The sequence below is a fragment of the Bacillus rossius genome, chromosome 1, assembly GCF_032445375.1.
Source record: "Bacillus rossius redtenbacheri isolate Brsri chromosome 1, Brsri_v3, whole genome shotgun sequence".
Lineage (NCBI taxonomy): Eukaryota > Metazoa > Arthropoda > Insecta > Phasmatodea > Bacillidae > Bacillus > Bacillus rossius.
In genome coordinates, this window is record NC_086330.1 from 149,345,116 (window position 1) to 149,358,009 (window position 12,894).

Below are 12,894 nucleotides of genomic sequence, written 5' to 3' on the forward strand. Positions count from 1 at the left end.
AGGAGAGGAATCCATCTAATCAATTCGTATATTAATGAGTGATTCGTTTGATAATTTCTGGAATTTTTCTTGAATTTCTAACTAAATAATTACGAATTTCCAAGATGGTGGTGGTTAATATGTCATCATCGGCTTATTAGAGGCTGGTAGTAGAGGAATTTAAGCCTATTTTAGGTCTTTCCACAATATTGATTAAAATTAATATTTTTTATGTAAAATATTTTTTGCTTCCATCAATTGTCGAACCTGTGACAGGAACCAACCGAATCAATCAGTATACTAATCAGCAGTTTTTTTTAATAAATTTTAGAATTGTTCCCTGATTTATAGCCTTATAATTACAGATTTTAAAGATGGCGGCCAAGATAACCAACGAGATAGTTAATGTGACGGTATACTAATGAACTCTAGCAGGTAAAAATGAAACCAATATGGTGGCAGTGTACTCGGGCAGACGACGTGTTTACTACATCATACTAGTGCTTCTGGTAGCAAGTACTGGAAATAAATATTTGCTGTCTTCAACAGACGAAAACAAGATTGGAACTCTGATGTCATAATTCATAATGGCGGTCTCCAGTAGAAGAAAACAATATTACTGCTGTGATATCATAATCAAAGATAGCGATCTCCAGAAGACAAAACAAGATGGCGACTATGATGTCAAAATCCAAGATAACGGCCTACAGCAGACGAAAGTAAGATGGTGACTTCGATGTCATAATCTAAAATGGTGTTCTCCAGAAGTCGAAAACAAGATGGTGACTCTGATGTCATAATCCACGTTGGTAGCCTCCAGTAGACGAAAAAATATGGCGGTCGTGACGTCATAATGGCGGCCATAATATTGGTATTAGTGTTGGCACGTCAGTATGTCCGTGGCCTCCATGGAGGAAGTATCTATCGCCAAATTTATTCTGTCCTCACCTGGTTAGAACCAAGGACTCCATGATGTAAAGTTTTAAATTAAAATGTTATTAAATTGTATTAAACATTATTTATTAAATTTAATTTTTATTCTGAATTTTGGATAGTAATAATGTGTTTTTAAGATGGCAGACCTAATGTTATAATCCAAGATGGAGAGATTTTTATTAAAATTTGCATTACTTCCATATTTATAAATTTTAAAAAATGTCCCCATTTTTTCCGATGATAATTACAGATATTCAAGATGACGACAGTAATAATAATTGCAACGGTGACGTCATAATCCAAAATGGCGGCCAAGATCTCCTATAGGTCTGGTTCAAATGTCCTCAGAGGTTTATTGGAGGCTTGTAGATGAGGAATTTAAGCATCTTTGAGGACATTTAAAGTCTCTGACACTTTTTGAGGACTAAAACGGAAAATTTTCTCTCAAAACGGGAATTTTTCCCTCGAAATAGGGGAGTTTTTCTGCTTTTTTGACGGATTATTTTGTTTCTCAAAACCTGTAAATTTCGGCGAATTTCGGCCAATTTTCGCAAATGATGAATGTCAAGATCAAATGTCAATTTCATCCAAGATGGCCACCGTGACATCACAAGCCAAGATGGCGGACATCGGCTCCGGCTCGACGCTCTGGCTCCAGTCCCCGGAGGAACTATTATATACTTACTCCTGCATTAGCAGCAAACTTTAACAAACTTCTCCCGAACTTGCTAAACTAATTATTTATTAAGTGTTTACGTGATCCTTGTCTAAGTAGGCGCATCGGCATTAAAGTCCGAGTTGGGAACCAATTAGGGTTCAGAACCGAGAAATCCCGGCTCGAAAGTACTGGGAATTCCCGGTACTTTTAATATAGTAAAAGAACCGGTAATTTAAAATTGATTTCCTGTTTTTTCGATACTTTCGAGACTTGACATCGACAGAATAAAATTAAGTTTTTATTTTACTGCGCGCTTATGTTACTTGCATTTCATATCCTCCTCTGGCGGGGCGATCGTTTCGGGCGAGGCGAGAGGAGTGAGTCTGCCGCGCCGGGCCGGCCTCCTCAGTCGCCAGTCGGTGTTCGGACTGCTGTGTGCCTGTGGTTGTCAAACCAATGGTCCTTAAATAACCATATTTCTTTATTTAAGTTTAAGTTAATAGTTCTGTCATATTATTCGTTTAAATGTGTTTTATCCCGAAGTTAAAGATTGAGAGTAAGTCTGAGAATAAAGTAAATACTATTAAACTAAAAAATTGTAACACAAATGTTTATATATTTTTTTAATTTTGTACTTAGTAACGAAAGTACTACCGGGAATTCTTTATTCCGTTGAAGACTAGTACCTAAATTCCCGGTTCTGAAAATCGGTTACGGTTCCGAATACCCTAGAACCAATGGTGTCGCAGCGAACTCCAATGAAGCGAAGACCAATGAACTCGCTTCATGGTAGTAGAACTGATTTGCTAGAACGGGCAGGTTAAAGCTAGTCGCAACTCTCGGGTGCTTATCTTCTCTTAATTAGAGCTCGCGCTGCGTTTAAGTGGCACCCGCCTGTGAGTTTCAGCGTCGCGGTGGCGAACAGAGCGAGAAGATAAAACAAATGAAACAAATGAAACAAAAGCGAGTATTGCGAACCCGACGTACGTAAGCCGATTTAACAATGCTCACTCGCGAAAGCCACGATTTTACTGGGGCGTCATGGAACGTACGTTACGTCAACCGTAGAGATTCTGGAATTATGTTTACATACGGATGTTTCTATGTAACAAGATTAACACTAAAATGAAAATTAAGTAAATTCAAATAATATGCGTAATTGTTCAAAATGTCATATTTTCTTGTGTGCAAACTTCAAATTTAAAAAAAAAAATGTGAGCGAGTCTTTAAGTACTCGCCAATGATGTGTAACATCTAACCTCAGTAATTATCAAATTCATTTTGCAAATAAACGTATGTATAATACGAAAATCGGATACGAAATTTAACGTAGAATTCTTTCAATTTAAATTTGTTATATGATAAATATATAAGAAAATTGTTTTCAACTAAATTTCTGAACTTGAATCACACGTATTTTCCACACCCGCTGCTAGAATTCACTGCCAGGAGCAGCTTCGTCGACTTCCGAATCATTCCATTTGCATACATAAATTTTAAAATATACAATAATAACGAGAAAAAATTTAAAAAATACATAACCCCGGATTTGGACCTGATTTTCGAAGAAGATTTTTATTAAAATACTGCACATCTTGTTAAAATTCATCAAACCGTTAATACTGTTAAGTTTCCTTTTGGCTTTGTGAACTTTGTTTCGCGCCATCCGCCACAGATGGCAGCACCGTGGTTACATATTTTCGTTCCATGTGACTTCCGTTCCATTCACAAAATTACTCTTACCAAAAGCCAAATATACCATATACACATCAAAAAACTCTTTCTACTTAGATTTTCATATCTGATACCAAAATTTAACTAAAGATTTTTGACATGTTTATGTTTCTCTATGGCCCTCTTTTAAATAAGATTTGAGACAAGTAGATATTTCATCAACGACAGGGTTATAAAGTGAATTTAATATTCGCTACGGAGGCAAATGACAGAGCGTGCCAAATGACTCAAGCCTACGTCGGGGTCATTGCACTGTTAAAAATATTTAACACTTAAATTCTCGAAGAACGCTGACTACAAATTATCCAGAGATCTTCGTAAATATATCGTTATGTTCGTAAATTTACGGGTGTGTAGTTCACTTGCTTTAAACACGAATCCACAAAAATAGTGTTGGTGTGTAATAAAAGCAATCAAAACATTGTTTTAACTACTGCAGAAACCCTATTATTTCTTCCACGTGTATTTATCCTGTCTATACCGAAAAAAACAACTCGGAAGGTGTAACACCACGTAGTTTCTACGAAGATCCAGTTGTCAGAAATTACGGAGATTTCTTCGTATATTTCAGGTGAAATCTTCGTCGAAAAGTCAGCAAATTTACTTTAATTGTGAAATCACGGAACATTTACTTACATTTCATCCTTTAAGTAAATCTGCCTACATGCGTACCAATTTATTTATTCGTATCGCATATGCAAAAGTGTCACCATTGGGATGAAGTAAAAGCAAAAGATCTAAATGATATTTTATAGGTTATTTTGAAAATTCTATCACTGCTGTAAGAAATGTTTAGTAAATATGATTAATATTTTTTAGCTGACATTAGTATTAACTGATATTTATTCATAAAAACAGTGTGGCTGCGGTAGTTCACCACCTCACAGACTAGAGAAGATAGGTGAATAAATAGCCCAGGCCCATAGGGACCATCCGGCAGTGACTTGTGGAAGCCATGGGGAAAAGCAGTGACTTGGGTGAAGCCACGGGGGAAAGCAGTGACTCGAGGGAAGCCACGAGGGAAATCAGTGACTTGAGGGAAGCCATGAGAGAAAGCAGTGGCTTGGTGGAAGCAATGGGAAAAGAAGTGGCTTGGGGTAAGCTATGGGGAAAGAAGTGACCACGGAGGAAAGCAGAGACCCGCTCTTGTCGGCAGTGCGTGTACGACTGCCTGCTGCGGCGGCTGGGGGCGCTGGGCGCAGAGGGGCTGGACCTGCAGAAGATGCTGACCTTGGTGATGGGCGAGGGCCCGGGCAACGCCCTGCAGTGCGTCGACCTCAACCAGACCGTGCGCTGCGTCTGCAGAGGTGCGTGCGCGCCAACACACACGTCTAGAATGCCTTTCTAAAACAGGTTTACACTGTGTATGTCATACAGGTCTTGATGTTCTATGACATACAGTGTAAACCAGAATGGCGTACGTCCATAAAATTGTTTTTAATCAATCTTCCACGTTGAAAGACTCATCTAAAGCTTCATTTGACGTGTTGCTAAAACTGATTTTTTTTTTCAATAAATATTTTCAAAACAGTGATAAGTTTCCTAGAGGTTGTTGAAATTTGTTTAAACACTATCCTGACGTCCTGTGTTCCATCTTAAATAACTTCGCTATTATTTGCAATAAACCAGTTGATCAGCTCTAACTTCAAACACGTATACAAGCCTTTGGAAGCACTAAAGAACAAAAGTCGTTCTTACGCTTCCAACTTACTTTATTTTCGTAATGGACCTACAGCTGAAGTTTTCCGGTTGAATTCAGACTCTCGCTGTATATTCTTACATTAATTTTGAAGAAATAATTTCATGCTACACTATCAGCATGCTGTTCCACTATTTATATGAGAACAGGAACAGAAAACAGAATACCTCAAAAACTGTGTTTTGGCTGCAAAAATCTATATGTTTACTGAGGGTGCGTGAAATTGTAGGTCATTGTTTTGTATTAAATGTGAAACACTGGTAAACATGTAAACGTTTTTAATAGTTTAACTTCCATGAAATGAAAACTATTAACAACATATACTTTCTGCATAATTAGTTGCAAAAGTTAATTTTTTTAATGTTTTTGGGAATTGCAAATAAATAGATTCTACTGTAAAAGAGGATTTTTTTACATGTTACATGCTTTATATTAGCTTCACCTGTATGTTTGTCTGTCCGTCTGTAACTCTGTCCGTCTGTAACTCTGTCGACTAAGAGTGAGTGGCTTATCACTGTAAAATGTCCCACAAATTTCGTTGCGTTCGTTAGCCGAGTGGTCTAAGGCGTGCGACTTCTGTAACGTCAGCTTTCGGATTCAGCGATCGTGGGCTCTACTCCCAGCCACGCCGAAAAAAAAAAAGTTTTTTTTTTTTTTTTCGGTAAATTCTAAGATTATATACATACATCTAACTGTAAATGATTCGGAGAGACTTTACCATTTCTTTGTGACGTTGCAACTCCAAATAGTTATCTCAGATGGTAATAGGTAGTGTCGGTAACTCATTTCCCTATGATAATTATACATAAATATAGTTTAAAAAACTAAAAAAACATGCTTTTAAAGAATATCAAACTAAAAAGTTAAAAATAAATATAGTTTAAAAAAACATGCTTTTAAAGAATATCAAACTAAAAAGTTAAAAATAAATATAGTTTAAAAAACTAAAGAAACATGCTTTTAAAGATTATTAAACTAAAAAGTAAAAAATAATTTTAAAATTTAATTTATGACAATAGTATATAAGCAATACTAGTATAAATGAGAACAAAGCATGGGGCGCTTAATATACAAAAAATATGGCACAAAGCACCTCAAGCTTTTTTCTCATTTATACTAGTATTGCTTATATACTATTGTCATAAATTAAATTTTAAAATTATTTTTTACTTTTTAGTTTAATAATCTTTAAAAGCATGTTTCTTTAGTTTTTTAAACTACATTTATTTATATATAACAGCAATGATATTGGCTACTTCAAGAAACGTTTCCATTTTTTTTTTTTTTTTTTAGAAAATGTTATTTGATTCTACTTGGCCTTACAAAATAATTTAAATTTGTGAGGATTAGCTAAGCAAATATACATTTTGTAATAGACATACAAACCCTATCATGAAGTAGCCAGTGTCATATCCTTTAAACCTTAAAAGTATTAATCCTGTTTTACAGTTGATTCTCTTAATTTGTACCCTCCAAAAACAAAACAAAAAATAACTTTGGCCCCTAATTATGCAAAAAGTATTCGATGTATATATATATATATATATTTCATTTTGTTAAAGTTTAAACATTTATAAGGTCTAAAATATTATCTGTTTTTAACGTAAATATAAACTCATGACCTATAATGGGAGGCATCCCCTTAATTCGTAGGCTCCCAAAAGTATTTACTAGCAACATATTTAGGCAAGTCTTTTGAGCATAAGATGCACCAATCTTAACTGTGTTTTGGTTTGCATTCTCTTGACAGTGAACAGTGCAGTACGTGAGGACGCAACTAGTTCCACGTGCCAGGCAACCAAAGTTCTCATAGAATGCATGAAGTAAGTATGTATTCAACCAAAACAAACGTTTTCGCTTGTTTTAAACTAACACGACAAAGTGATAGCAATATTAAGGAAGGTAAAATGGGGAGGAGGGATCAGATGGTATTCGTGGTTTTGTTATTTCACTTCATACTTCAGGTTCCTCTGTAGAGAAGTATTAAAAATCATAAATAAGTCCGTGTGAATTTACCCGTTCATAAATGTATCTACCACCTAGTGAGTTGGCACAGTGTTAAAACACAAAAATGCATTGCAGAATATTTTGTGGTCGCAACCCGATCCAACCAACTTGATTTATATTTTCTATGGTTTACCTACACTGTTAAACAATTTCAACTTAAATTTACAAAGAACGCTGGTAAACAATTATCCAGGAATCATCGTGAAGTTGCTGTTTATCCTTGAAAATTTACGTTGATGTAATTTGAACCTGAGTAAACAACAACAATCTTATTATAATAACAATAATTCAAAATCTTATTAAATATTTAAAAAAAACTTATTTTTTGCCTTCCACGCTTGTGTTTACCCTGTTACAACGAAATACTCAAATGGAAGTCGAAATAAGGCGTATTTTCTACAAATATCAGTTTTCTGAGATTAAGAAAGAACACATCGTTTAATTCAAATTAATTATTCATTGAAAAATCCGTAAATTTACTGCAATTTTTTACAGTGTAGTTTCCATGGTTTCATAGTTACTTCAAATAGGCTATTGCCAAATTTTCCTCCACTTTAATATTAATTTTTGGCACAGTACAGAAGTTATTTTTGAATTATTTGTAAATCTTATAATTTTTATCTAAAACTTTTGTCAGAAACAATTTTTGATAAGATGAACCATTGCTACAAGGGGGTTAAAAAAATGGGGTGGAAATTTAAAAAAAAATCAAGTTTAAGGGGGATGAAAAAATAACGGTGTAGTATTTCAAAAAATTCATAATTTACTTACCATGTACACTATAAAATCCGTTCTGTTTTATTCTAAAACCTTAAATTATTATCTACAACTTTCTTCTAAAATATTTTTATAAGACAACCCATTACTGCTAAGGATAGAATAAACAAGGTCTGGAGGACAAAAGAAATAACTCCCTTCGCATGCACAAAATCGAATTCATTTGGATATTTTTTGAATCTTATAAATTGTATATAAAACTTTTGTCTGGAACAATTTTCGATAAGACAAAGCATTGCTGCAAGGGGTTTAAAAAAATAGCGTGGAAATTTTAAAAAATTCATAAAAGCCGTACATTTTACACTTTTAAATCAATTTATTTCTATTGTGAAACCTAAGAATATTATCTAAAATTTTCGTCCGAAATTATATTTTGTATGATCCACCAATACTTAAAAGGATGGAAAATAACAGGGGTTGAAAGACAAACAAACTTTATCATTCCCTAATAGGCACACTATTAAACATTTTCGAATGGTTTGTAAAACTTTTAAATATTATCTAAAACGTTTGTCTGAAATAATTTTTTTACAACCCAACATTCTTGCATGGGGTGAAAAAAACAAGGGTTGTAAGCAAAAAAATTGTTATAACTTCCTTAGTAAGAACACAATTGAATCTGTTCAAATTGTTTGTAAATTGTGTAATTTTTATCTAAAACTTTTGTCTGAAATAACTTTTTGATTTGATGAGCAATTGCTGCAGGGAGTTAAAAAAAAACACGTATAGAATTTTAAAAAAATTCATCATTTCTGTACCACGTATACTATAAATTCATTCTAATTTATTGTAAAACCTTGAATTATTATCTACAACTTTTGTTCTGAATTATTTTTTATACGACCTACCATGACTGCAAGGGGTGGAATAAACAGGGGTTGAATAACAAAATATTCATAACTCCCTTAGTAGGCACACTATCAAATTCGCTCAAATTGTTTATAAATCTTATAATTTGTATCTAAAACTTTTGTCTGAAACAATTTTTGATAATACAAACCATTATTGCAAGGGGTTGAAAAAACCTGGGATTGGAATGAGAAAATAAATTAAACTTATCTACCCGGTACACTATATTATTCATTCTTATTTTTGTTTAACTCTCTAAATAAACACTTAAAACTATTGTTAATATTAGTTTTTGTATACCCAACCATTACTGCAATGGGTGGAAATAATAATGTTTGAAAGTAAAAAAAAATCATTCTTTTTTTAAATATGTATACTATCGAATCCGTTATAATGTATTGTATGAATCCTAAACTTCGTATAAAGCGTTGGCTGAAACAATTTTCGATGGAATTAATTATTAGCGAAAAAAACATGGGTGAAATTTAAAATAAAAACTAAAGTTTTCTTGGTATCAAATTTGTCTGAAATTATTTTTAATCATTTTAATATTATCTTAAAACTTGGTGCAAAGTAAGTTTTTATACGACCACGTTATTAATGCATTAGTATTTGAAAGTCAAGAAAAATAAAATAATTACCTTAGTTGGCATATAATATGAAATTCGTTATAAGCCATTCAATGCTGCGTTATAAACTATTCAATGCTAGATACATTAAGTTAAAAATATTCGTAATATTTTCGCTGCATGGAAAAGGAGCAGATATTTAATCGAACATTTCATAATATTGGAGAACATAAATATATTACGTACATTAAGTTCTTAAAATGTTCGAGAAACTTATTGAAGTTTGGAATATATTTCCATAATAAATAAGTAGGGTAGACTGGGTACGGTTGTGCCAATTTTCATTTGATCGCCCATAATTTCGTAAGTATTACAATTAGCTGGAAGCAAGGTGTGTTTTATAGTGAAATGGACATTTGTCTACGCATAAATACTACAATTGTGTCTATAATTGCAAATGTTAACTTATAGAAGCCATATGAAAAAAAAAGAAAAAAGTCACAATCGTCCCTACCCGAAAAACAGTTGTGATAGTGCCTGGGGTCGAAAGTGACAGGTTCAAAAATACACATAAATGGCCTTTAATCAACTTTATTGCATGTAATAAATGCCATACAATCGTTTTGTGATGAAATACGTCGGTAACAAAGAAACATTTGCATCACTTATAAGTAATAACGCTTTGTAGCATCTTTAATTATTAACAGTCTTCATATTAATCAGCCAATAGGTTGCTAAACTGAATGTCATCTTAAGATTAAAATACACATAGATGGTCAAAATCACCCATAAGGCATGTAATAAATGTTATACAATCATTTTGTGGTAAAACGCAGGAAACAAAGTAATATTTGTATCACTTATAACTTTAATTATTAACAGAAATCATATTAATCAGCCAATAGTTAACTAAAATTGGAATCAGCTGTATAACAGCTTAAATAAACATTTGTATAAGTGAACATGCAACAACAAAACCAAAATCAATAAAATGTAAAGTGTAACCTACTGAGATCTAGTCAGACTCTTCACAGTTATGACAAATGTAATGGTGACTACCATCTGTGCACTCAATGTGGGACCAGAGCTTAGATTTTCCTTGGAATTGGATCCATTTTTCGCATCTAAATGCAAAAAAAAAAAATTACTTATGTCACAACTGTACATAGAAAATATGGCACAACCGTACCCATTGCATTCATTCGCAAAAAAAAACAATTGCCATGATTATACCGGATAACATAAGTTCAAAGTAATCACTGCTATTTAACCACTAATTTTTACGTTGTTACGAGAAAAAAAACACTTATCACTCTAGCTGTATACATAAAACCACAATCACACAAAGAAATCGAACAAATAAACTTACATTTCATGGAGCAATAGTAATGTGGTACCTACTCTGCAAGCCGCTACGTCGCGCGCCGGCTGACGCAAGACTGTGGAACACTTGCGGGCAGGCACGCCGCTCCTCTCTTCCCTTGCACCCCCCCCTCCCCCGGTATTCCTTATAGTTTCGCCAATACGACGACTGTTACGACCGTACCCTGGCACAATCGTACCCAGTCTACTTTGAAATCTATCTACGCCTGTAGGATGTGCCGAAAGGGACTTATTTTGGTCTGTTATTGTCATCTTAATTTTTATAAACACGTTATGTCGTATCTATTAATTTACACATTACGCAGTACAGAGAGTAACATTTATGTGTCTCATTTTACTTCTTAGAAGGTATTTGTCTTCTTAAACAATCATTATTTTTACGTAATACTTATTTAAAAGAACATTAGTGAATTGAATTAATGTTAATAAAACACATCAGATTTTTCTCACTTAAAATATTTTCAATTATTTTTTTCTTTCTTAATCTATCCATTTTACTTTATATTTTATGTTTTACGTATGTAACTTCATCATAACATTTTCAGGTAGATTTTGAAGCAATACTACATATTGCGGAATGAATTATGGTGCGACGTTCGGAAAATTTCTACATCAATATTTTTCGCCGCAAAACCATCATCAACTCAAAATTTTATATGTATATGTATATATAATAAACAAATCTTTATCATTTTAATGGACACGATATCTCCCGTAATTTTGCAAAATTAACTTCCAAACTATTACATGAATGAAATTAAAAACTTCATGTCCGTTAATGGAAAAAAGCAGACAATGAGAAAATAAAAGGAAGGTTTACCTAATAAATTGAAATCACAATAACCTCCTTAATAGGAAAAGACATTGCATTCGTTGAAGTTTTATTACTTCGTAAAAAAAATATAACATCCCTCAGGAAATATTGTAAATACATAAATATTATATAAAACATTATTTAGACGATTATTAATAAGAACAAATCACTTACTGCAATGTGTGACCAAAATTTGGTCGCAGAACATTTTATCAATTACTCCCTTAGTATATGCATTATCGAACCTGTCAATTTTTTTTCTTTATAATCTTAGATATTTGACCAAACTTTATAATCTGAAATATGTTGTTGGGAATAATTTCAACATTTAGCTCAAGGGCCGGCGAATATGTTTAGTGTTTAACTTATGGGAGTACATGAATATGTAATTTTCTTGGGAGTATTTTATAGCAGCCCAGTAGCGAACGTGTCTACCTGCACATTCGTGACCATGTCATTATTATTGAAAGAATAATATAAATTGTCTGAAAATTTTGGATAAATGAAACAGGAAACATTCGAAAAAATTTGGCTGCATGGAAAATACGAAAATGTTTGGTCAATCCTTCTGGAATATTTGAGAACATATAGGGAAATTTTTCGGAAAGATTCTAGAGTTTTCCAGAAACTTTCCCGAATTTTTTCAAACAAATATGAAATTGAAAATTTACATGTGCTTTAAGGCCGAGTCGAAAGGTTTTTTTTTAAGACTTACATGGTGCATACGTAAATTGCCGTACCAAGGTACATGTAATTGTACGGCCTTATAACTATTCTAATACTGTATAATAAGCGTTGACTATAGATATTTTTTATTTTGTTTTAGGACAGCCTTGAAATGTCCTCTGTGAATACGTCCCTAGCGGAATGGCAACGTACATTTTCGGAGATTGTGCAGTGGATACCCGAGAATTAAAAAAAAAACCTACGTGAATAAATTACTTCACATTGTGGTAGCTCCAGATGGCTACGAAAAGAAGCTGCGTATTCACGTACTTGATGGAAAGTGTATGCACATGTGTCTTTGCACTGTGAGTGAAATATGTACAGTTGTAATGAAATATATCTCAACTAATAGAAACCTTTATTTTTTATTTGTTTACCATCCCTTGGCGTTTGCATTTATGTTGAAAGATAATTATGTTTCTCAGGCATTTGCCATTAACTTTGATTGTTATCGTGGTTTTGTTGCCATAATTTTCGGAAATAATCATTACTCCAAAATATTAAAAAAAATTCTAGGTATAAACTAAACTACTTAAGCTATAAATTTTATCTCGTTTGCGATAAACTGTAAATCCTACACTTTGGAAAGCTTTGAGTTTCAAAGTTAATTCAGAATATGCATCTTTCTTTTAAAACTTTTCAAACGTTATCAAACATTTATGTAATAAAATAAAGATAATAACTTCTGAATACCAACTTTAGCGCATTCTGAACATGAAAACGTAGTACATACATTAAAACAACATCCAACTTAAGTCGCAAA

The 12,894-nt window shown here is 33.1% G+C and overlaps 1 protein-coding gene across 1 annotated transcript in view; it reads left to right on the forward strand.

The window, feature by feature from the left end:
• LOC134546272 (uncharacterized) overlaps positions 1–12,486 on the forward strand; it is a 30,873-nt gene extending 18,387 nt beyond the window's left edge. The window contains exons 5-7 of the mRNA XM_063388980.1: positions 4,464–4,614; positions 6,757–6,829; positions 12,232–12,486. Of these exons, the coding sequence (XP_063245050.1) occupies positions 4,464–4,614; positions 6,757–6,829; positions 12,232–12,256 (249 nt within the window). The 3' untranslated portion in view covers positions 12,257–12,486. The remainder of the gene's footprint in view (positions 1–4,463; positions 4,615–6,756; positions 6,830–12,231) is intronic.
• Positions 12,487–12,894: the final 408 nt, after the last annotated feature.